The sequence below is a fragment of the Vipera ursinii genome, assembly GCF_947247035.1.
Source record: "Vipera ursinii genome assembly, chromosome: 6".
Taxonomy (NCBI): Eukaryota; Metazoa; Chordata; class Lepidosauria; order Squamata; family Viperidae; genus Vipera; species Vipera ursinii.
In genome coordinates this window covers 1,501,912-1,525,386 of record NC_139515.1, presented here as the reverse complement: position 1 = coordinate 1,525,386, position 23,475 = coordinate 1,501,912, and the positions used below count along the sequence as shown (strand labels likewise).

The 23,475-nt window shown below is 41.8% G+C and overlaps 1 protein-coding gene across 1 annotated transcript in view; it reads right to left on the bottom strand.

Annotated features, from left to right (window-relative positions):
• The window catches only part of CCDC91 (coiled-coil domain containing 91), a 100,947-nt gene that overhangs the window by 76,313 nt on the left and 1,159 nt on the right, over positions 1 to 23,475 (bottom strand). The window contains exons 2-8 of the mRNA XM_083366533.1: positions 13,982 to 14,058; positions 9,409 to 9,451; positions 7,626 to 7,707; positions 5,657 to 5,781; positions 5,427 to 5,483; positions 3,889 to 4,041; positions 2,861 to 2,965 (exon numbers count right to left, since the gene is read on the bottom strand). Of these exons, the coding sequence (XP_083222659.1) occupies positions 2,861 to 2,965; positions 3,889 to 4,041; positions 5,427 to 5,483; positions 5,657 to 5,781; positions 7,626 to 7,707; positions 9,409 to 9,438 (552 nt within the window). The 5' untranslated portion in view covers positions 9,439 to 9,451; positions 13,982 to 14,058. The remainder of the gene's footprint in view (positions 1 to 2,860; positions 2,966 to 3,888; positions 4,042 to 5,426; positions 5,484 to 5,656; positions 5,782 to 7,625; positions 7,708 to 9,408; positions 9,452 to 13,981; positions 14,059 to 23,475) is intronic.

The following is a 23,475-nucleotide window of genomic DNA, read 5'->3' as shown; positions in this document are numbered from 1 at the left end:
ATATCGGAGACCATAAAGCTGGAGGAAGCACGCGTGACTAATGCCTGTCGGAAGGAGCCTCACCTGTGCAACTTACACCTGAGAAGGATTCGGGAGTAACGTCCCCACTCTGACTTTCCTCTTACACGGTTTGGGGGTGCTGCATGAAACATTGGCTGATCTTGGTTAAAAACTAGTTAAAGTGGCTTTTCTTACATGTTCCTTTGGCCCATGAGAACTTGTTCCACCACAATTCATTGGCTAAGCTTCCAGATAATCCCGAGAGCTTTTGCCCTTTATACTAATTGTGAGGTTCCCAAAGACTCACAGTACCTACAGATTCATCTGGAAAAATACCAAGTCCCTGATTCATGTTGATTTTTCTCTTACTTATGCAGTACCAAAGCCAGCTGTTTTCGCTGGATGAAGTTGCTGACAAGCTGTACAGCTGTACTTTTCAGCTTGCTTGCTGTGTGGCCACAGGTGCTGGTCCTAACGCCAGAGAAGGCAAAAACCAACATGGTACCTAGAACGGGACCCAGTGAAGAGGGCCGAACATCCTGTTTCCATGAAGAAAACAAGCAACGGAAGCCCTAACAGTTTGATTCCCTTATTCACCTGGACCCAAGCTTCCTTCTGAACACAAGAACAGGATAAGATCCTTAGCACTGAAGGTTCCTTGGAGTTTAAACTAGGTTAAGGTAGGAGCTTTGAATAAATCTTTCAATTAAAAGCAATCTCTCTGTCATGGCTCTGCTGCGACAACTTTCTGAGATGGATCCCTGGTGCTCTCTGAGATTGGTTGCTTTCCTGCAGATGTTTCATTACCCAAACTAGGTAACATCCTTTGTGCCAGAAGAGAATAGGGTTTGCGGAATGATGGAGGAGGAATGAATGAGCCTTTATTGTCAAAGTACAACCATGTATACAAACATTGAGATTGGCTGAGCCTCCCTTCGTGCCCCCACCCCCAACTCACAGAGACACAAACCCTCCATCTTATTACACCAAGTGAGCTAACTGCACAACACACCGGCCTCGCAAGTCAATCGTACATAAAATTATAAAATTCTTTCCCGTTCAAGAGGCCGACAGCCCATGGATAAAAGCTGTTCTTCAGCCTGTTGGCATGGCTGGCTGTACTCCTGTATCTCCTACTTGGTGGTAGGAGAGTAAAGAGATACCAACCAGGGTGTGACTCTGGGGTCCTTAGTGCTCTCTGAGCTTGCTGGTTTTCTTGCAGACATTTCATTACCCAAACTAGGTAACATCATCAGTGCTAGAAGGGAGTAGGGATTGTGGAATGATGGAGGAGGAGGAGGAGGAGGAGGAGGAGGAGGACGACGACGACGACGACTGTGGGGTCCTTGGTGCTCTCTGAGCTTGGTGGTTTTCTTGCAGACGTTTCATTACCCAACTAGGTAACATCATCAGTGCTAGAAAGGAATAGGGTTTGTGGAATAATGATGGTGGTGGTGGTGGTGGAGGAGGAGGAGGAGGAGGAAGAGGAAGAGGAGGAGGAAGAGGGGGAGGGGAGAAGGAGGACTGTGGGGTCCTTGGTGCTCTCTGAGCTTGGTGGTTTCCTTGCAGATGTTTCATGGCCCAAAGTAGGTAACATCATCAGTGCTAGAAGGGAGTAGGGATTGTGGAATGATGGAGGAGGAGGAGGAGGAGGAGGAGGAGGAGGAGGAGGAGGAGGAGGAGGAGGAGGAGGAGGAGGAGGAGGAGGAGGAGGAGGAGGAGGACAACGACGACTGTGGGGTCCTTAGTGCTCTCTGAGCTTGCTGGTTTTCTTGCAGACATTTCATTACCCAACTAGGTAACATCATCAGTGCTAGAAGGGAGTAGGGATTGTGGAATGATGGAGGAGGAGGAGGAGGAGGAGGAGGAGGAGGACTGTGGGGTCCTTAGTGCTCTCTGAGCTTGCTGGTTTTCTTGCAGACGTTTCATTACCCAACTAGATAACATCATCAGTGCATTGAAATGTCTGCAAGAAAACAAGCACGCTCAGAGATCCCTCATTTCAACCCTGAGCTACAAATACTCTTGTTTATTGATACGGCTCCATCTTCATATTTCTCATTTTTAGGCTTTCTTTTCTTTTTCTGTATCAGGATGTTTGTCCCAATACACATTTTTAAGTGCTCAACTGAGCGATGAGATTTTAAAAATGGATGTATAAACACAATAAACATACAGAAGGGTTACAACCAGCAGAAATGGCTAGATAAACTGAATAACAGACACTTGTTGCGATTCAGGGTCAGCCTGTGGGTTCGGCAGTTGGGTCGGACGACTCAGAGGAGGAGGAGGGGGGTGTTGGAGAGCTTGCTGATGAGAGCCCTCAGCCAGGCCCCTCCCACCTGGTCACGACGCAGACCCAGCTGTGTGAGCCTGACAGCGTGGATGAAGATGACCCACAGCTGGCCCTGTTCAAGGACGCCCGACGCAGGAGGCAGTCAATCAGGAGTAAACAGAGGAAGGCAATGGGGCACCTCGGAAGGAGGCAGAGAGAGGCCACACCCTGAACTGTATTTAAGGGGAATGTGTGGGAGGGCTGGTTTGCTGAAACAACCGTTTGAATAGTTCCTGTTTCATGGTTCGTGTCTTGTTTTGCTCTATTTGCTTTTGTGTTCATAAATTTGGCAGGCTTAGTTCCAGCCTCTTGCCTTCTTGTAAAGGGGTTGTCCCTGCCTTATCTGGAGGGCCGGTAGCAGGCTGGTACAGAACAACACTATTCAAAATAGCTCTACCCCCACCTTAGTTCTTTTTTTAAACAGATGCATTTTCTTTTCTATTTCTATCATTCTTTATGGTTAGGCCTATAAACTAACAGAGCAATCCAGAACGTCCTCAGCGGATACAAATCTTAAAACATTACCTGGAGCTTGTCGTATATATCCTTATGTGAAATTAATTTATCTTCTTTTTCTTTCATGTAATTGGTTTCCAAAGTCCTGTGTTTTTCCAAAAGCTCTTCCAACTCCTAAAAAAAATGGCTTGTATTAAAACACCTCTCTTTTATAATTGTCAGCTACACGTGCCACTCAGGGTCCAACTTACACAACAGAATACAAAATAATACAATTGGAAAGGAGGTTCCTAGTCTCCTACTCCAACCCTCTGCTCGAGCAGGAGATCCTATGCCATCTCAGACAAGGTATCGTCCAGTCTCTTCTTAAAAACTTCCAGTGTTGGAGCAGCCACAACTTCTGGAGGCAGGTAGTTCCACTGGTTAATTGTCCTCACTGTCAGGACGTTTCACCTTAGTTCCAGATTGCTTCTCTCCTTGGTTAGTTTCCATCCGTTGCTTCTTGTCCTGCCTTCGGGCACTTTGGAGAATAGCTTGACCCCCTTGTCTGTCACCACCCCTCAAATATTAAAAGACTGCTATCATGTTACTCCATATCTTTGTTAGACTAGAAATACTCAGTTCCCACAACCACTCAGTGTATGCTTTAGCCCCCAGTCCCCTAGTCATCCTTGTTGCTCTTCTCTGCATTCTTTCTAGAGTCTCAACGCCTGTTTTGTATCGTGGTGACCAAACCTCGGTGCAATATTTCAAATGTGGTCCTTGCAGTGCAACATAAAGCAGTACTAACACTTCACATGATCTTAATACTATCCTTCTGTTGATGCAGCCTAGGACTTCATTGGCTTTTGGGGCAGCTGCACCTCACAGCTGGCTCATACTTAAATAGTTATTCTCTAGGACAGGGGTCTTCAAACATGGCCCTTTTATGACTTATGGATTTCAACTCCCAGAATTCCTCAGCCAGGCACACGCTAGGCCTGGCTGAGGAATTCTGGGAGCTGAAGTCCACAAGTCATAAAAGGACCATCGTTCCCCACCCCTGCTTAACAACCACACAGCCCTGAATGGGAGTTTCTGTAGACTTGTAGCTATACCTTTTTTATTCTAGCTTTTTCTTCATCTGCCGTTTGAAGTTTACTTTCCAGAGCTGAAAGGGTTTGTTGAAAATGCTTTTCAGAATCATTTCGCCTTAATCTTGTATCAGCTTCGTCATAACTGGCAGATGCTCTTTTTGGATTCTCAGTCAACTGTTTTATGGAAGACACAAAACAGTGAGATGTACAGATGTAAAGATTTAATCATGTGACGCTTAAACACAGAGGTAGCCCTAGACAAACAATCACTTGTTTAGCGGCTGTCGGATGTTACAACGGCATTGAAAAATGTGACTTAGGACCAATTCTTACACTTAACGACTATCCCAGCATCCCCACAATCCTGTGATCAAAATTTCGGCAATTGGCAGCCGGCATGTATTTACAACAGTTGCAGCATCCTGAAGTTGTTGCCGTTTCTGACAGTTCCAGTTAGTTTCCAACAAGCAGAAGCCGGATTGGCTTAATGGCAACTGCAGTGATCTGCTTAACAAGCATGAGAAATAAAATACAAAACTGTGTATGACTCAGAACATCAACCTCACCTAGCATGCCAATTAGAGTCGTAAATCAAGGACTAACTGTATTCCTGACTGTATAGATCTGAAAATAGGCACACGTTGATCTTTCTCAGAAGCATCTACTAAATTACCCATCTAAAGCAGCGTTTCCCAACCTTAGGAACTTGAAGATGCGTGGACTTCAACTCCCAGAATTCCCCAGCCAGCATAGCATGGCTGGGGAATTCTGGGAGTTGAAGTCCACGCATCTTCAAGTTCCTAAGGTTGGGAAACGCTGATCTAAAGAACCATCCCATTGTCAGGCCTAGTTAGATTTTTAGCCTGATATTTCTCCATCCCTAATTTTCATCATTTTTCCAATCTCAAAAAAAAAAGCAAAAAGCACAATAGTCAAGAAATTTCCTCCTTAAAGGGGAAATAGCTTATTCCACATTCAATTCCTTACCCTATTTCTTAAACTACACTTTGATTTCCAATAATCCTGTATGTGAAAGGAAATGTTTTAGATCACTTTAGATACACTAAAATCTGAATTTTAATCCTGACAACCGGGTTTGGGGGCAACAATATCTCTGGGAAGACATTCAGATCGTTGCACTTTATGCAAGATTACTTCTAAGGAAGTCCCATTAATCCACAGTGATCTACTGTTCTCCCATGCTGGCTGAGGAATTCTGGGAGTTGAAGTCCACAAGTCATGAAGGGGCCATAGTTCCCCTATGCTGGCTCAGGAATTCTGAGAGTTGAAGTCCACAAGTCAAGGGGTCTGCAAACTTGGCCCTTTTATGACTTGTGGACTTCAACTCCCAGAATTCCTCAGCCAGGCATGGGAGTTGAAGTCCGCAAGTCATAAAAGGGCCAGGTTTGAAGACCCCTGCCCTATGCCATTTTGAACAAATGGCTGTCCAGTCTCTTCTTAAAAACCTCCAGTGTTGGAGCACCCACAACTTCCAGAGGCAAGCTCTTCCCCTGATTAATTAATTCACACACCTTCTCTCGGGAAATTTCTCCTTAGTTGCAGATTGGATCTTCTTCTGATAACCTTCCATCCATTGCTTTTTCTCCTGCCTTCAGCTGTTTTGGAGAATAAATTGAGCCTTTCTCCTCTGGCACAGTCCCTCAAGTACTGGAAGACAGCTATCATACCACCCCCTCGTCCTTCTCTACTTACAATTTATTTACAACCGTGGATTCTGTTTCAAAAGTATTGTTGCGTGCATTAAAAATCATCATAAAATCATTTTTACCTGCTCTTTAAGATCAGCTGCACTTAAAGTGTTGGGTGGCGGTTGAGTGTCTGTTGGGACATCATCTGGAGCCTGTTTCAAAAGCAGCCCGGCAGAAACTGTCGGTGGTACAATAATTCCAGGCACTATTTGTTGAAAACAAGGAAGAGAAAGGAATGCAAGTGAAAGGAAAAGAAATTTCAATAGACATCTGTTTTTAAAAGTTTGTATCTTTCTGTGAAGCTAAAAATAAGGACTTGGTGTGCTAGCCAAAAACAATCGACAAATTACCATGAATTACCATAAAAACAAAACACAAATTTGCTTAGTGTGTGTGTGTGTGTGTGTGTGTGTGTGTGTTTATCTTTTTTTAACAAAATAGTACCAATTCTCATAAGTTTTCCTGTTGTAAGAGCATAAGAGCAAACAAACGCCATGAGTGAAACTTTCAAATTGTTCTAATTATGCAAGAGAGTAGAATAAACATTGCTTTGTAAAAATAATTGTATGATTTTTAAGGGTAAACGATCTTAATTGATGCACACACACACACACACACAAATATAGGTTATGGAAACAAAATAATTGTATAGCAAGAATTCAATGTTTTTGCAGTTATGCTGATTTGGAAAACGGCTTAGGCAGTTATGTATGCCAAACAGATATTACTTAATTTGCGTCTGTCTACTCTGCACAAACTGGAGTGAATTTGCACACTGTCTAGTTTTCTGCACACCCAATAGAGAGAGGATAAAATTGCAGATGGTAAATCCATAGATCAAATCTCCACTCCTTCTCGAAAATCAAATATCTAATTCTTGACTCTTTCTCCGCTACACAACATCTCACTAAGTTGTTCACAACATCTCACAAAACTGTTCTAAAGATTATTCGGGAAGGCATCTTGAGAACCCAAGACAAATACTATGTAATGTTATAGTATTTGGGGAAAATGTACTTTAATAACCCTTATTATAAGCCAGTACGGGTTGGAAACATTAAAGCGTTTGTAAGCTTGAGAATTTCACTTCTGAAATGTTCAAGATGATTGAACTCACTTCTCTGGCCAAGGGATTATTCCAATCAGTAAAGACCAGCAAAGCGTCTGGAGTCTTTTAGAAATGGACTAAAAATCAAAACATCTTTTTCAAGCTGGGAAATAAACTAATCTATCTCCATCATAGTGTATATGTCTGTGTATGTGAGTATTGTTCTGTACCAGCCTGCTACCCGCCCTGCAGCAAAAGCAGGGACAACCCCTTTACAAACGGCAAGAAGCTGGAATAAAGCCTGCCAAATTTATTAACATAAAACAGAGCAACAGACACCAACCATGAAACAGGAGCTATGAAACAGGAACTATCCAAGCGGTTGCCTTCAGCCAACCAGCCCTCCCACACATTCCCCTTAAATACAGTTCAGGGTGTGGCCTCTCTCTGCCTCCTTCCGAGGTGCCCCATTGCTTTCCTCTGTTTACTCCTGATTGACTGCCTCCTGCGTCGGGCGTCCTTGAACAGGGCCAGCTGTGGGTCATCTTCATCCACACTGTCAGGCTCACACAGCTGGGTCTCCATCGTGACCAGGTGGGAGGGGCCTGGCTGAGGGCTCTGCGGAGCCTCAAAGCCATCATCAGCAAGCTCTTCAACACCCCCCTCCTCCTCCTCTGAGTCGTCCGACCCAACTGCCGAACCCACAGGCTGACCCTGAATCACAACAAGTATGACATAAAAGGAAGGACTAACGTATCTTCATGTCAGGCGCAAAGTGTCAGGACCACACATTAAGATTTTTTGCCCAAGCTTAGGCACAAGAATCTGGTCAGCTAATGGTCAGCACTAAATTAGAGCTAGATTAGAGTTAACAGATGTCAAAAGAGGCTGGATGACTCCAGACTGATTTCCCTCTTGACACTGCCCCCAGTAGTCAGAAAAGCCCGTAAGAACCCCCCCCCCCCACACACACACACAAAATTACCAGTATTTCTCTATACCTGTGGAAAAGGCTGCCCAAGGAATAGCAGGAGACGTTGTCTGAGGTTCACCGTTTCCATCTTTTAAAAAAATTTCTGCAGCCTAAAAGTGCAAGGCACATATTGTTCAGCTAGGCACAAGATTTTCTTCAATGCTCATTATTAATCTGAAGAATTTCCAAGCAGTTCTGAAGCCCAGCTTGGTGTCCATGGCTCCAATGCGCACACTTCCGTGGGGAGCACCACGAGACAAATGGGCATGACAATTTATTTAATCGTACCTGGATTGAACTAAATCAAATCTAGTTGTTGTTGTTGTTGTTTTTTCCCCCGGCAGACTACTTACATTTTGCAATGAAGCCATACATGCGGCCTCCAGCTGTGAAGATGCTAGTCATGGCACCATTTTTATATGATTTTGGTACGAAGGCATTTTCATGCTATTTCAACTTTCACTAAGATTGCAGTTTGGCTGATCTTGTACTCCCTGTATTTTTTTTAAGGAGCTTGTTCATCAATAATGTGACGCTAGAGAAAAACAGTCACATCAAAAACTGTCTGGCACCTTCAACAAATGAATTATATAGTACAGTATAGCACAGGGGTAGGCCAGCTTGGCTCTTTTATGACTCATGGACCTCAACTCCCAGAATTCCTGAGCCAGCTGGCTCAGGAATTCTGGGAGTTGAAGTCCATGAGTCATAAAAGAGCCAAGGTTGCCTACCCCTGGTATAGCACATAATCAAATACTGTAACAGCTTCCACCTCTGTTTTACTACTTAGTTACAGAATAGAGTTGAAAGGGACCTCGGAGGTCTTCTAGTCCAACCCCCTACTCAAGCAGGAGACCCTATACTATTTCAGACAAATGGCTGTCCAGTCTCTTCTTAGAAACCTCCATTGACGGAGCACCCACAACTTCTGGAGGCAAGGAGTTCCACTGGTTAATCGTTCTCACTGTCAGGAAGTTTCTCCTTAATTCTAGGCTGCATCTCTCCTTGATTACCAGCGTGTGAGCATTTGAAAGCGCCCTGTTACTTTACCCTGATTGGCTGTTTATTTATGCCAAAAATATTTTCTTTCCATATTATATAAAAATGTGAAGTTTGGCATAACTTTATATTAAACATTGGCCCAACGGTCAGGAAATTCGCTCCCCTGGCATGGCTTTCCCAACCAGTATAAACCAGCTTCCTGTATTCCTAACTTTTGGCACTCTGTTAGGAAAAAGAGGGGGGGGAGAGATGAAATGCCACCCCCACACACACACCCAAAAAAAATTAGCACCGGTCAAACAGGATTTCAACTTCCCTCTGCTGCCCGACTCTGAAGAGGGACTTAGGCAGAACTCCTTCAAGGGAATAACTACCATATCCGGATGCAGAAGTCCGGGATTCTGACACTTTTAAAACACAAGAATTTGGTAAAGAGGGGAAATAAATATAAGCTAGTTTCAAACGCTGCGAAAGCAATCACTTGCTAAAGATTCCCGAGACGTGATCAACATTGATACAGTTCAGTTCTGAACATTGAGAGAAATTTTACCGCTTGATATTCAAAGAAGTAGTAGAATATCCCAGGGCATTTCAAGTGCAAACTGTGTTTTCTTGCCCGTCTTAGCAACTCGTAAATCCATAACAAGTTACATAAATTAGAATCTGACACATTACAGGTGACGGAATAAAATTTACACAAATCATTTACACAGAGCGATCGATTGCCATGCTTTCAAACTCTGAGTGCTACATAGCCTTCCTTATTGAAAATATCAGTGGCGAACACTTACATATTTTTACTTCCATACCTCAAATCCTCCAAAGTAGTCATCATCCATTTTTCAGGAATACCTAGAGAACAACACACAGTTAAGAGTTAATGTCTCCTCCCTACTTGCAATTTATTTTCTTTTATATATTATAAATTTACAACAGAACTATTTTGACTGGACTATTACAGTTGCCTTCAAAATCTAGATTTAGTAGTTAGTAATTAATAATTACTAATGAAGCACAGAATTGGGGGCAAATAGAGGGACCGGTTACATCCTAATGAACATTGCCTTCTCACTGTTTTTTTTAAATCAAACCCTCAATAAAAATATATTGTTTTTTTAAAAAAAAGAAAAAATATATTGCTTTTTTTAAAAAAGAAAAATCAGGGCACTTAGGATGGGTTTAGTAGGTTGAATGAAAAATGCAGGAGGGACACCCCTTCCCTCTTCACCTACACAGTCACTAAATGAAAGTTTGCAAGTCAAGGATTATGCGTTTCTTTGGTTGCAAACAAAATGTAAATACTTCCTGAATTCAGCTTGGCTGGTGGTGAGTGGATGTATGCTCCATAGGTTGTAGAAACTGACTGGATAACTACTACCTATTGGGTCAACCTATACTACTGGTTGTTGCTGTGGAAAAAAATACCTACAGTGCCTTCTGCCCTTGCAGGAATGGCAGGATGCAAATCTAGTGAAGAAACTGCCTAATTTGGAAGCCTATCCACCAGTTAAGGAAAACAGATAACGGTTTGCAAAATTTTGGGTAGATTAATAGGGTGAAAAGAACTTTGCTTTCTTATAACAGTTAGCTTGTGTTTATTCATGACTTCTATGGAAGACATATTTAAATAAGCAATTTCCTGCCAGCTTCCAGTTTATACAAACCCAGAAGTATTCCTTCAAAATTCCAGATGTGCACAATGTTTCTCAAAAGAATGCCTAGCCCTTATTTAGCAAATGAAGACAGAGGCTTATTCCTTTTTTCAGAAACTTAAACTTGATTTGTTAGTTCCTGTGAAATGTATTTTTCACGCTCAAACGCCAAGGGGCTTCAGTGACCGGTGGCCCGCTGCTAGAGACCTCTACAAAGAAGTCAATTGTGGTGATAAGCTTTAGGAAGATAAAGTTAACTCAGACATACATATATGTTACTAACGTAGATTTCCAAATATCAGTAATTTCAAAATGTGAATTGTTGACTCACTGAAGGTTGGTGAGTTCAGGAAGGGACCTCATTCTCAGCCCCCACCCAAATTAACAAGCAATGGAGCATCCAGAGGGGTTTTCCAATGCCTCTTACTCTGCCCTGATGATGTAACCTAGTTTGGGAATGAAACGTCTGCAAGGAAACCACCAAGGTCAGAGAGCACCGAGGACCCCACAGTCCTCCTCCTCCTCCTCCTCTCCACAAACCCCATTCCCTTCTAGCACTGATAATGTTACCTAGTTTAGTAATGAAACGTCTGCAAGAAAATCACCAAGCTCACAGAACACTAAGGATCCCACAGTCCTCCTCCTCTTCCTCCTCCTCCTCCTCCTCCTCTCCACAAACCCCACTCCCTTCTAGCACTGATAATGTTCCCTAGTTTAGTAATGAAACATCTGCAAGAAAACCACCAATCTCAAAGAGCACTATGCACCGCTCATGTCAACCTTGAGCGACAAGTATTCTCCTCTATCCGTGCCTCTTAAGTGTTCCACAGCCCTTGAACAGATTATTTAGCCAGGCCGTTCAGAAAAAGAGGCATAAACAGGTGATTAAAAGGCAATACAACTGTACAGCAGCACGCCAGCAGTGTGCTGCAGCTGCCCAACAAAAGCCAATGCATCAACATCTTAGGCTGCATCAACAGCAGGATTGCGTCAACACGACGACAAGTAATACCACCACTTTACACCATGCTGGTGAGACCATGCTGGGAATATTGTGTCCAGTTCTGGTCACTACAATACAAAAAAAAGACGTTGAGACCCTGGAAAGGGGGCAGAGAAGAACAACCAAGATGACAAGAGCCTGGAGGCTAAATTGTATGTATGAGAAATAGTTGAGGGACCTAGATATCTCTAGCCTACATGACAGTTCTCTTCCAGTACTCAAGGAGCTGTCAAGAGAAGAAGGGATTGACCTATTCTCTAGAGCGTCAGATGGCAAGTTAAGAAGTAATAGGTGGAAGCTGAGATACAACAATTAAGTAAGGAGAAAATGAGTGCAATTCATGAATGGAATAGCTTGCTCTGGGGTTGTGGATGCTCCATCACTGGAGGGTTTTTTAAATAGACTGAACAATCATTTGACTGGGATGGTCTCCTGCCTCCTGTCTTGAGTAACAGGTTGGCACAAAAGACCACCGAGGTCCCTTCCAGGCCTATGATTCTGCGGGAAGTCAGCCCCCCCCCCCCAGAGAAGGAAATATTAAAAGGGCAGAAAAATATATTTCCTAAAAGGATCTTAAAGAGGCAGAAAGTAACGCCCAGTTTTTCTTGATAGCCCCAGGTCTCCCAGCTCTGTAGAGATGCAGAGGTAAATAATCCAGGAAAGTTGGATTATTAAAATCTAAAATCTACATACCCCACCCAAAGTCTAAAACAGGACATAATAGGATTAACTCACAGATGCCAAAGGGATAAAGGGCAAAATACATGACACAGGAAATAGCCTCAAACAGGATCAGGAAACAACTCCCAACAAAAGGCTCAAGAGGGTATAAAAACCCAGTCCCTACATGTGCTCAGCCCTTTTTTTTCCTCTCTTTTCTTCCAGAGCCATCCTCCTGTCTGGCTCTCCTCTTCAATAAACTGCAACCTTCTTTCCAAAGCAGTCGCCATGTTGTTTATCCCCGACTTAAACCATGATGAAGACTTTTCTTTCAACAATTCTATGAGACTATCTCCAAATATTTTTAGGACAGCCACACTGGCAGTAGTAAATACACCGGTACAAATACTGTTTCTCTTTCTCAGAAAAATACTGTTTTCTTCTTGTTGTCCCTACGTCTATGGATTTCACTCTTGAGATGTCGCTTGCTTTAGAAAGAAATTTGCAAAGGTAGATGGAAATGCACAGCTGCCTTTTTTTTTCAAAGTAGGCTAATCTGTAATGTAGGTCACCATCCCCATGTCTCCAAAGGGCACAAGATTACAACGAGCGCATTTTTTTTTATTTTAGAGACGAACATGGGAAAAATCAGAACTGCCTAGCATAAAGGAAAGTTACTTCTAGCAAGCGATCCTTCATCCCTTTACCAATTCCAGATGTTCCATAATTATTTACAGCTAGGCTGGCTAAATATAGACCTAAATGTTATTTTGTGCGATCTGACATGCATTTAAAAAAAAAATCCCCCCAAGACTTTTAAATGCTACAATTAATTCTAAGGGATATAAACTACAAGTGAAATAGCTCTCAATGACAGCAAATATTTGCTTACTATAAAGAGCCTTAATAAAGAATTATTGCAGCACGGCAACAAAAGAAAGTTCTCGTTACAAATGTGCCGATTTATACTTCAAAGCTTTTAAGACATTTTTTCCCCATTTCTGAAATATTTTAGGTACGAGAACCACAAGAAATCAACAAGAATTTTTTAAAACCAATCATCGCTCAATCATAGTGTGTATATCGTAGCAATACACATTTATTTTTTCTTTTAAAAAAAACACAGAACAGCATTTTTCCCCTTTATTTTCTCTTTTCTCTATTTTACCAGATCTTAATCTTAAACTTAATTCGCAAAATGTAAACATTCTATCCTAACAACAAGCTACAGCATTAACTCTGAGCTTCTTTGCCTTTTTTTAAAAAAAAGAAATTTAAATTAAAAAAAACGATATCAGAATAAATCTTGAATCGTGCACACACAGGTAGAGCATTTTAAAATATTTCTTTTTCCAAATTGAAAACAACAACATAAAAAAAATCACAGAATTCTGGAACCCCGATTGCTTTCTGAACGGAACAATTAACATTGCAACAAAGAAAGAGAAACACACACGAATTTCTTCCCTCTTAGAGCGATGTAAGTTTTCAACGGTGTGATATTTAAGATCCAACATCACAATGTGTATTTCTCTTAGCATGCATTCTTAGCAGTATCGCTAACGTTAAAGAGTCAAGCTTGACACTACCCACTCATTGGTGTGACCTGATTTCCTTTACATACTTATGCACCAGGATAATAGGCAAGTCACGCAACATCGGAAAAAAGTCCTTTCACAAGTGGTCCCACGTTTCCTGGGTCTAGATAGCTTATGAGATTGGGGATGCAAATCTCTGGGCCAGAAGCCAGAAGGAAGGATAGTTGGAAATTAGAATAGAATATAGCTGTAAGGGACCTTGGAGGTCTTCCAGTCCAGCCCCCTGCCCAATCAGGAAAAACCTACTCCATTTCAGACAAGTGACTGTCCACCATTTCAGACAAGTGACTGGAAATGTATCTGCTGAGGCCACGTTTGGTGAGATTTAAGACCCTAAAACCATTGTAAATACAGGGTCTTTGAGCTCACAAAAAAAGAGAGACCACACAACTGCATCAGAGAGTTATTGCAATGCAAATCAATTCACTACTAGCTTGCTCTAGCAACTCCTGACCTGAAGGGAAGGTACCTGTGAAGTCCTGGACTTTTATTTTTCTTTCTTTATTGTTCTTCTCGAACATGTGATCTCAAAGTCTGGATACAAGCCTAGCAAACAAACATATCTGGATTAGGCCCAATCTAGTAGAACAGGTCGAGCTAGTCAAGTCCTGTCCATTACATCATCTCAGTCAATCAGATCACCAACAATTCCTGTTCAGGCAGTTTGCAACTGGCTTCTTCTTACTCAGAACGTGTAGACCGTTTCCACTGCACTCGGACAAAAAGTGGGGAAAGCGTCATCTTAGAACAGGGGTCTTCAAACCTGGCCCTTTTATGACAAGGCTGGCTGAGGAACTCTGGGAGTTGAAGTCCACAAGTCATCAAAGGGTCATGTTTGAAGACCCCTTGACTTGTGGACTTCAACTCTCAGAATTCCTGAGCCAGCATAGGGGAACTATGGCCCCTTCATGACTTGTGGACTTCAACTCCCAGAATTCCTCAGCCAGCATGGGAGAACCATGGCCCCTTCATGACTTGTGGACTTCAACTCCCAGAATTCCTCAGCCAAGCACGCGTGCCTGGCTGAGGAATTCTGGGAGTTGAAATCCACAAGTCATAAAAGGGCCAAGTTTGAAGACCCCTGGACTATATAAACAGTATTTAATAGATCAGCTTTCATGTCTGGTCCTCAGAGATTCAGAAGAAGGGGGTTCAGTCCAGATCAAACTAAAGCAGGGAATATAGGAAAAAAATGAAGATCACGAGATAAAAATGATTGACCTATCCCAAGATATCGTCATTATCTCAAGAAACCCCATTCACACCATATCAGAAACCAAGTGGTATGGCTTGTTATTTTCATCAAGTTTCCACAAGTGTTGTTCAATTTCTAGGCCCAGCATAGGCCAAGTAGTAAACAGAAGACCACATGATTGCATCAAGGAAGTTCAAGAGCTACAATTCTCTTAAGTCTAAGAGTTTTGGCTGATCAGCAACATGATACCAACATTGTCTCCCCTGATGAGCCACCGCCTTACACAGCACATCCACGAAAGAGACAGGACAAGAAAAACGGCATGTCTCTTAGCTATTGCATTACCCTTAAATTGGCAGGCTCTTTGATTACGCAATCTCGAAAGCTGCTGGTCATTTTTCACATTCTTCTTGCTCATGCAGATAATAAAGAGATACTTGTGTGAAATCCTGTGAAGATGAGCCAAATGATGTTTCTGCATCACCCCAAGGTGCTTTTTCAAAAGGCAACTGCTCTTTCTCTGTTTTTCCTTGAAGATGTTTCACTTCTCATCCAAGAAGCTTCTTCAGTTCTTCAGAACTGAGCCAGGGGCTGGACTAGAAGACCTCCAGGTCCCTTCCAGCTCTATTCTCTTCTGTTCTCTTCTCTTCTGATCTGTTCTATTTTCTATTCTATTCTAATTCTATTCTATTATTCTATTCTATTTTCTATTTTATTTTATTCTATTCTCCATTCTATTTTCTATTCTGTTCTAATTCTATTCTATTCTATTTTCTATTCTAATTCTATTCTATTCTATTTTCTATTCTATTCTAATTCTATTCTATTCTATTTTCTATTCTATTCTAATTCTATTCTACTCTATTTTCTATTCTATTCTATTTGAGAAGTGAAACGTCTTCAAGGAAAATCAAGGGAAGTCCAGTCCTTTTGAAAATGCAATTTTGGGACAACCATGACCTGGATGATGGAGAATCCCCATCGATATTTCTACAACACCCTTTACACAAATATGTTCAATAATGTTTTTGTGGATAATTCAGGCTGCCTGCAAACAGATAACCTAAGGCACCTTTAACCATATGGCAGTGATACCCTCAGGGGTATTAAAAATTTTTTTTAAGAGGAATGACATGCAAATTTTATCTATAAACTTGCTGTTCATGAGCCAGGACCTGCCAGCATAGAAATTTAATCTTGTCAAGTAACGGACACTGTACATGCAAAAAAAAATGTGCTCCACAAAACTCTGAAATAGATGAGTCTGAGTTATAATTTGCTGTCTGCCGAATGAGTTTCCAACACACTCTTGTCTGCTGTTGTAAAAAGAATTTCCAGTTCCACATCATCTTCTTTACTAAGAAATCCTTCAGATGCTTTGATCAGGAACAGGATGAACTGATCTTCTTGCAACGGACTAATTATCTGAGAAGTTCTAATAAATGAAGAGAAGCTCGTCTCACAACCGTTGAACAAAACTGACAGTTTAATTAAGAGGTAATCTAAGTAGGAGGAGAGGGCTTATGCACTCCCCAAAATAGGAAAGTGATTTGCATGCCATGATTACGAAAGTGCTGGAAAAGAAGAAGACATTTCCAGAGAAGTCAGCTGCAGATGGATACCGAGTCAGGGACTTTATGTACAATTAGGGTAGGAAGAGAAAGCTGAAGTCTGCGAGTCTAATAAATTCTCAAGTTTAGCAGAGGCTTACATCTCTTTTCCATTGCTTGATCTTATTGGTTAAATGAAATGCATGAAGAACAGCTACGGGACTTGGGTTTATTTAGCCAGTCTAAAGAAAAGAAGAAACAGGGGTGACATGTTAGCAGTATTCCAGTATCTGAGGGGCTTCCACAAAGAAGAGCAGGGGGGGTGTCATGTTATTCTCCAAGGCACCAGAGGGAAGGATGAGAAACAACGGTTGGAAACTGACCAAAGAGAGAAGCAACCTGGAATTAAGGAGAAACTTCCTAACAGTCAGGACAATCAACCAGTGGAACAGCTTGCCTCCAGTTGGTGGTCCATCACTGGTTTTCAAGAAGAGACTGGACATTCACCTGTCTGGGGCAGTATAGGTTCTCCTGCTTGAGCAGGGGGCTGGACTAGAAGACCTCCAAGGTCCCTTCCAGCTCTACTCTACTCTACTCTACTTACTCTACTCTACTCTACTTTATTCTATTTTATTCTTTGATTCCAGAAAAAGCCTTGTTGGCCTCCAAAGAAAGCAAATCAAGGATAGCACCCCAAATTCCTTGATATTTTCTTAGGGGAAATCTGGATGTAGGAAGGCAGTTTGCCGTGACTCAAATCTGCGTATCAAAATAATGCTGCTACCATCATAATGGAAGCTTCCAACTAAGCAACAATTTTGGTTGGGAGGCAAAATAAGATTGGCCAAGCCTAAGATAATCTACGCAGTATAAGCACCCGAAAAAAACCCTTCTCAAAATAAAATCTTATTTGTCACCTAATTAGAAAACGAGCTGTACATTACAGCTTAAAATTCATATTAATCCAGACAGCATTTGATTTTAAAAAAAAGTCAACTGCATCTGTTAGCACACATATCCCCTAATATGATAAGAGTGGTTAAGGCGCAAATCTAGAAAACAGGAGACCATGAGTTCAAATCCTATCTTAGCCGTGAAAGCCAGCTGGAAGACCTCGGGATTTCTCTCAGCCTGACAATCTCACAAAGTTGTCGTTGTAGGGAAAGTGGAAGGAAGGTGTGATGGATATGTTCACCGCTTTGAGTTATTTGTAAAAATACCGGTAATAAAGGTAAGATGCAAATAAATATATAAAATATGCAACTTGCCCTAAGAAATGACCTTGTTTGATTTTAACATAGAAGGAGACCCTCAAAATTTCTCTATGTTACCTAGCGGCTATTTTGGAAAAAATGACCGTAATGCAATAAATAGAATTGTAAAAAAAAAAAAAAATAAGCCCACAGTAACTTTCCATGCAGTGGGCGGCCATATAAATTTGACTAAAAAATGATTAATGCATTAAAACTCGTGTTATTTATTTACTTCTGTGATGTACGTGCCTTTCAATTCCAAAAAAAGTATCTCAGCAGTTTACATAATACAAAAATAAAAACACAAAGTATTAAAGGGAAAATAAATAATTTTTTAAAAAAAACAGACCCAAGCATACAGAAAAACAAGTTTTACTAAGGAAAAGTTTGCATAACGTCCCAAAGTTCTGCTTCAAGTGACTGTTGCTTGGCAGTTTTTCAGACTTGTTAATCATGGTTTGTAAACCACAAAGACCACATTTGCATATCACACTAAGCAAAAACAAACCACACATGATGTGTGAGCCCGCTGTTCAAAAAGATGCACAACTGTTTTTTCAATGAATTTTTATTTCAGTCTTTGACCCGCATAAGAATTCACGTAAAACTTAACAACCCTAAAATATTATTGGAGGAGACCCTAGAGGTCTTGTAGTCCAGCCCCCTGTTCAAGCAGGAGAATCTATACCCACTCCGGTATTAATGCTGCACAGCAGCAGTTGGCCATTTTGAAAAATCCTTTTATTATAAAAAGAAGAAGACAAGAGTAGTAAATTTCTGCACATTCCAGATTTAATAATACTTAAAAGGATTGGCAAAATTATATTTACTGTAATAGTATATAGGTCTCTCTTTTGTTTACATTTAGTACATCTTAATCACTATTACGTATGAATTTCTTGTTTGATTTTGGTAGCGCTCGACTCTTCTACCTTTTTATTATGTTCCGGTAGGTAGACCTCACCACAAAAATAAAAAAAAACAAGTTCAAAAAATGAATCCAGGACTTAATAAAGAAAGAGTGCAGAGGAGTCAGTTAAGGATTAAAAAGGTGGTGATCCTGTTGGAAAACTAAGTGTTGTAAATATGGACTGGCCAATGCTAAGCCAGGGGTAGGCAACCTCGGCTCTTTTATGACTCATGGACTTCAAGTCCCAGAATTCCTGAGTCAGCATGGGGGAACTATGGCCCCCCTCATGACTCGAGGACTTCAACTCCCAGAATTCCTGAGTCAGCATGAGGGAACTATGTCCCCCCTCATGACTCGAGGACTTCAACTCCCAGAATTCCTGAGTCAGCATGAGGGAACTATGGCCCCCCTCATGACTCGAGGACTTCAACTCCCAGAATTCCTGAGTCAGCCTGCACTAAGCAGCATGAAACCTATGAGCAGAGATTTGGAACCCGATCAAAAATCTAACTCTCATTTAAAATGACTGTACTGGGTCATTGAAGCTTAAACAAACGACAAACTACCAGCCCTACGAGGAACTTTACTAAAGAATTATAACAGGAAATTAAAATGAAAGTTCTATGTAACACACACACAGAGAGAGAGAGAGAGAGAGAGAGAGAGAGAGGGAGTGACTGAGAGAGAGAGAGAGACTGAAAAAAAATGTTTAAAAGACTCTTAACGAAACAGAAAGAACAGCATGGAGCTTAAACAATAAGGCCCAACATACAACATGGAATAGGAGCACCATCTCGGTGGTCAGGAAAACGCAACGGGAACAAATGATGAGACTGGATGGAGAGGCATTTTAGAGCAGGGGTCTTCAAACTTGGCTCTTTTATGACTTGTGGACTTCAACTCCCAGAATTCCTCAGACAGCGTGCCTGGCTGAGGAATTCTGGGAGTTGAAGTCCACAAGTCATAAAAGGGCCAAGTTTGAAGATCCCTGTTTTAGAGCAACACAGATAGTTTGACAACAAACTATTCTAAGAGGAGCTGGAGGAAAAAGTACAGAAATGGATAGAATGGTGGAAATCTTAGAAAAGAGACATCTGTCTATCACTGTGATGGTGCCAAAACGATATAACATAAGGGGAAGAGTTTGCACCGCCCTGCACATTTTATTACCCATCACCATTTCTCCTCCACTCATCCCCGGACATCTGTGATGGATAGTTCTTCACTGTCAATCACTGGTTTTCAGTGGTTTGGCGACTCCATGAGAACTCAGCAATAATTAAGATCCTGAACTAGAGGATCAATTAGCTGGAAAGAGGGAAAAGTGTTGAGGGAAATTAGATAACTCCTTTTCTCCTCTTCTCTGCTGTTATTTCCCCCCACCACTATGTTCCTATGTTTTCTGCACTTAACAAATCATTGCTTATTCTGAAAGTGACCACGTGTGCTTGTATACCACTTATTGTGTGGCATACCGTACATGGATTAGCAATATTTATTTATTTATTTATTTATTCATTTAATTTGTATACCGCCCTTCTCCCGAAGGACTCAGGGCGGTGAACAGGGCAATACATATTAAAAGACAAAATACAAAAATTAAAAAAGATTAAACAAGATGCCCACAAATAAATTAAAACACATTAAAAGCAGGTTAAAACACATTAATAAAACCCAACCCCATCCCATCAGGCCAGGCCAGCTTGTTCGAAGAGGTAAATTTTTAGATCGCACCGGAAGGAGCGAAGGTCGGGCGCCATCCGGAGCTCAACCGGAAGATGGTTCCATAAATCCGGCGCGCCCACAGAGAACGCCCTCCCCCTGGGGGCCGCCAGTCGGCATTCTTTGACCGTTATATATATATATATATATATATATATATATATATATATATATATATATATATATATATATATATATATATATATACAGGGAGTGCAGAATTATTAGGCAAATGAGTATTTTGACCACATCATCCTCTTTATGCATGTTGTCTTACTCCAAGCTGTATAGGCTCGAAAGCCTACCAATTAAGCATATTAGGTGATGTGCATCTCTGTAATGAGAAGGGGTGTGGTCTAATGACATCAACACCCTGTATCAGGTGCGCATAATTATTAGGCAACTTCCTTTCCTTTGGCAAAATGGGTCAAAAGAAGGACTTGACAGGCTCAGAAAAGTCAAAAATAGTGAGATATCTTGCAGAGGGATGCAGCACTCTTAAAATTGCAAAGCTTCTGAAGCGTGATCATCGAACAATCAAGCGTTTCATTCAAAATAGTCAACAGGGTCGCAAGAAGCGTGTGGAGAAACCAAGGCGCAAAATAACTGCCCATGAACTGAGAAAAGTCAAGCGTGCAGCTGCCAAGATGCCACTTGCCACCAGTTTGGCCATATTTCAGAGCTGCAACATCACTGGAGTGCCCAAAAGCACAAGGTGTGCAATACTCAGAGACATGGCCAAGGTAAGAAAGGCTGAAAGACGACCACCACTGAACAAGACACACAAGCTGAAACGTCAAGACTGGGCCAAGAAATATCTCAAGACTGATTTTTCTAAGGTTTTATGGACTGATGAAATGAGAGTGAGTCTTGATGGGCCAGATGGATGGGCCCGTGGCTGGATTGGTAAAGGGCAGAGAGCTCCAGTCCGACTCAGACGCCAGCAAGGTGGAGGTGGAGTACTGGTTTGGGCTGGTATCATCAAAGATGAGCTTGTGGGGCCTTTTCGGGTTGAGGATGGAGTCAAGCTCAACTCCCAGTCCTACTGCCAGTTTCTGGAAGACACCTTCTTCAAGCAGTGGTACAGGAAGAAGTCTGCATCCTTCAAGAAAAACATGATTTTCATGCAGGACAATGCTCCATCACACGCGTCCAAGTACTCCACAGCGTGGCTGGCAAGAAAGGGTATAAAAGAAGGAAATCTAATGACATGGCCTCCTTGTTCACCTGATCTGAACCCCATTGAGAACCTGTGGTCCATCATCAAATGTGAGATTTACAAGGAGGGAAAACAGTACACCGCTCTGAACAGTGTCTGGGAGGCTGTGGTTGCTGCTGCACGCAATGTTGATGGTGAACAGATCAAAACACTGACAGAATCCATGGATGGCAGGCTTTTGAGTGTCCTTGCAAAGAAAGGTGGCTATATTGGTCACTGATTTGTTTTTGTTATGTTTTTGAATGTCAGAAATGTATATTTGTGAATGTTGAGATGTTATATTGGTTTCACTGGTAAAAATAAATAATTGAAATGGGTATATATTTGTTTTTTGTTAAGTTGCCTAATAATTATGCACAGTAATAGTCACCTGCACACACAGATATCCCCCTAAAATAGCTATAACTAAAAACAAACTAAAAACTACTTCCAAAAATATTCAGCTTTGATATTAATGAGTTTTTTGGGTTCATTGAGAACATGGTTGTTGTTCAATAATAAAATTAATCCTCAAAAATACAACTTGCCTAATAATTCTGCACTCCCTGTATATATATATATATATATAATATATATTAACGTGGTACCCACTAGTCAGGGGTAGGCAACCTTGGCTCTTTTATGACTCGTGGACTTCAAGAGAGCTGAGGTCCATGAGTCATAAAAGAGCCAAGGTTGCCTACCCCTGCGTTAATGAACGGCATACAACTATTGTAACAGAAAGAACGTCACTATAAAACTGTAACCGCTTAAAAACAACAAGCACAAAACAAAACACTGAGTAAGTTGAAAGAGAAAAATAAGCACGTTTCACAACCTTGACAGCTTAAAGATGGGTGGACTTCACCTACTAGAATTCCGCAGCCAGCAAACAAGGATAGTTGGGGAATTCTGGGCCCTGAAATCCACGCGTCTTCAAGCTGCCAAGGTGGAGAAACATTGCACTACAACAGGGGTCTTCAAACTTGGCCCTTTTGTGACTTTTGGACTTCAATTCCCAGAATTCCTCAGCCAGCATTGGCTGAGGAATTCTGGGAGTTGAAGTCCAAAAGTCATAAAAGGGCCAAGTTTGAAGACCCCTGCACTACAATGTTGATGGACCATCTCAGTCCTCCAAGCCACGGTTGTCCCAAAGGTGCTTTTTTTTCAGGAGGCACCTGGACATTCTTGCTTTTCTTTGAAGACATTTCTCTTCTCATCCTAGAAGCTTCCTCAGCTCTGACTGGATGATGGGGAATGAAACTCCTTTTCAGCACTTCCAAGAAGGCTCCATACCCATTTGCACACCTACTCAGGTGACCCTGAGGACACAGGTAGACCTCCATGTGGCCTCAATGACTCACTAAAAGAAGGCAAATGACCAGCTCTCTGCAAGGAGTATAAATCCTTCCGTTCCCCCCACCATCCAGTCAGAGCTGAAGAAGCTTCTGGGGTGAGAAGCGAAACGTCTTCAAAGAAAAGCTGAAAAAATCACCTTTGGGACACTGCTCAACCATCCAACCAGCTGCATTCATAATTTTTCTACCAAGTTCCTGGCAAATGCAAAACCATCCAGAAGCACACACCACCCCTAGATATCAATAAGGCAGAAGGTGTCAATTAAGGTTTATATCAACACTAAGGAAAAGAAGCCACGGATGGAAACTCATCAAGGAGAGAAGCAACCTGGAACTAAGGAGAAATTTCCTGGCAGTTAGAACAATTAACCAGTGGAACTCCTTGCCTCCAGAAGCTGGGAATGCTCCAACACTGGAGGTTTTTAAGAAGAGACGGGACAGCCATTTTTCTGAAATGGTATAGGGTTTCCTGTCTGAGCAGGGGTTGGACTAGATGACCTCCAAGGTTCCTTCCAAGTCTGTTTTCTGTTCTATACTATTCTATTCTATAGTCTATTTTCTATTCTATTCTATATTCTATTCTATTCAAGAGGCAGCATCCGATTAGAAACTTCACCGGGCCAACTCGTTTGGACTACTGTAACGCTCTCTACATGAGGCTGCCCTTGAAGACCACTCGGAGGCTTCAACTGGTGCAGAATGCGGCCGCGCGAGTTGTAATGGGGGTCTCCCGATACTCCCATGTAACACCTCTACTCCGCGAGCTGCATTGGCTTC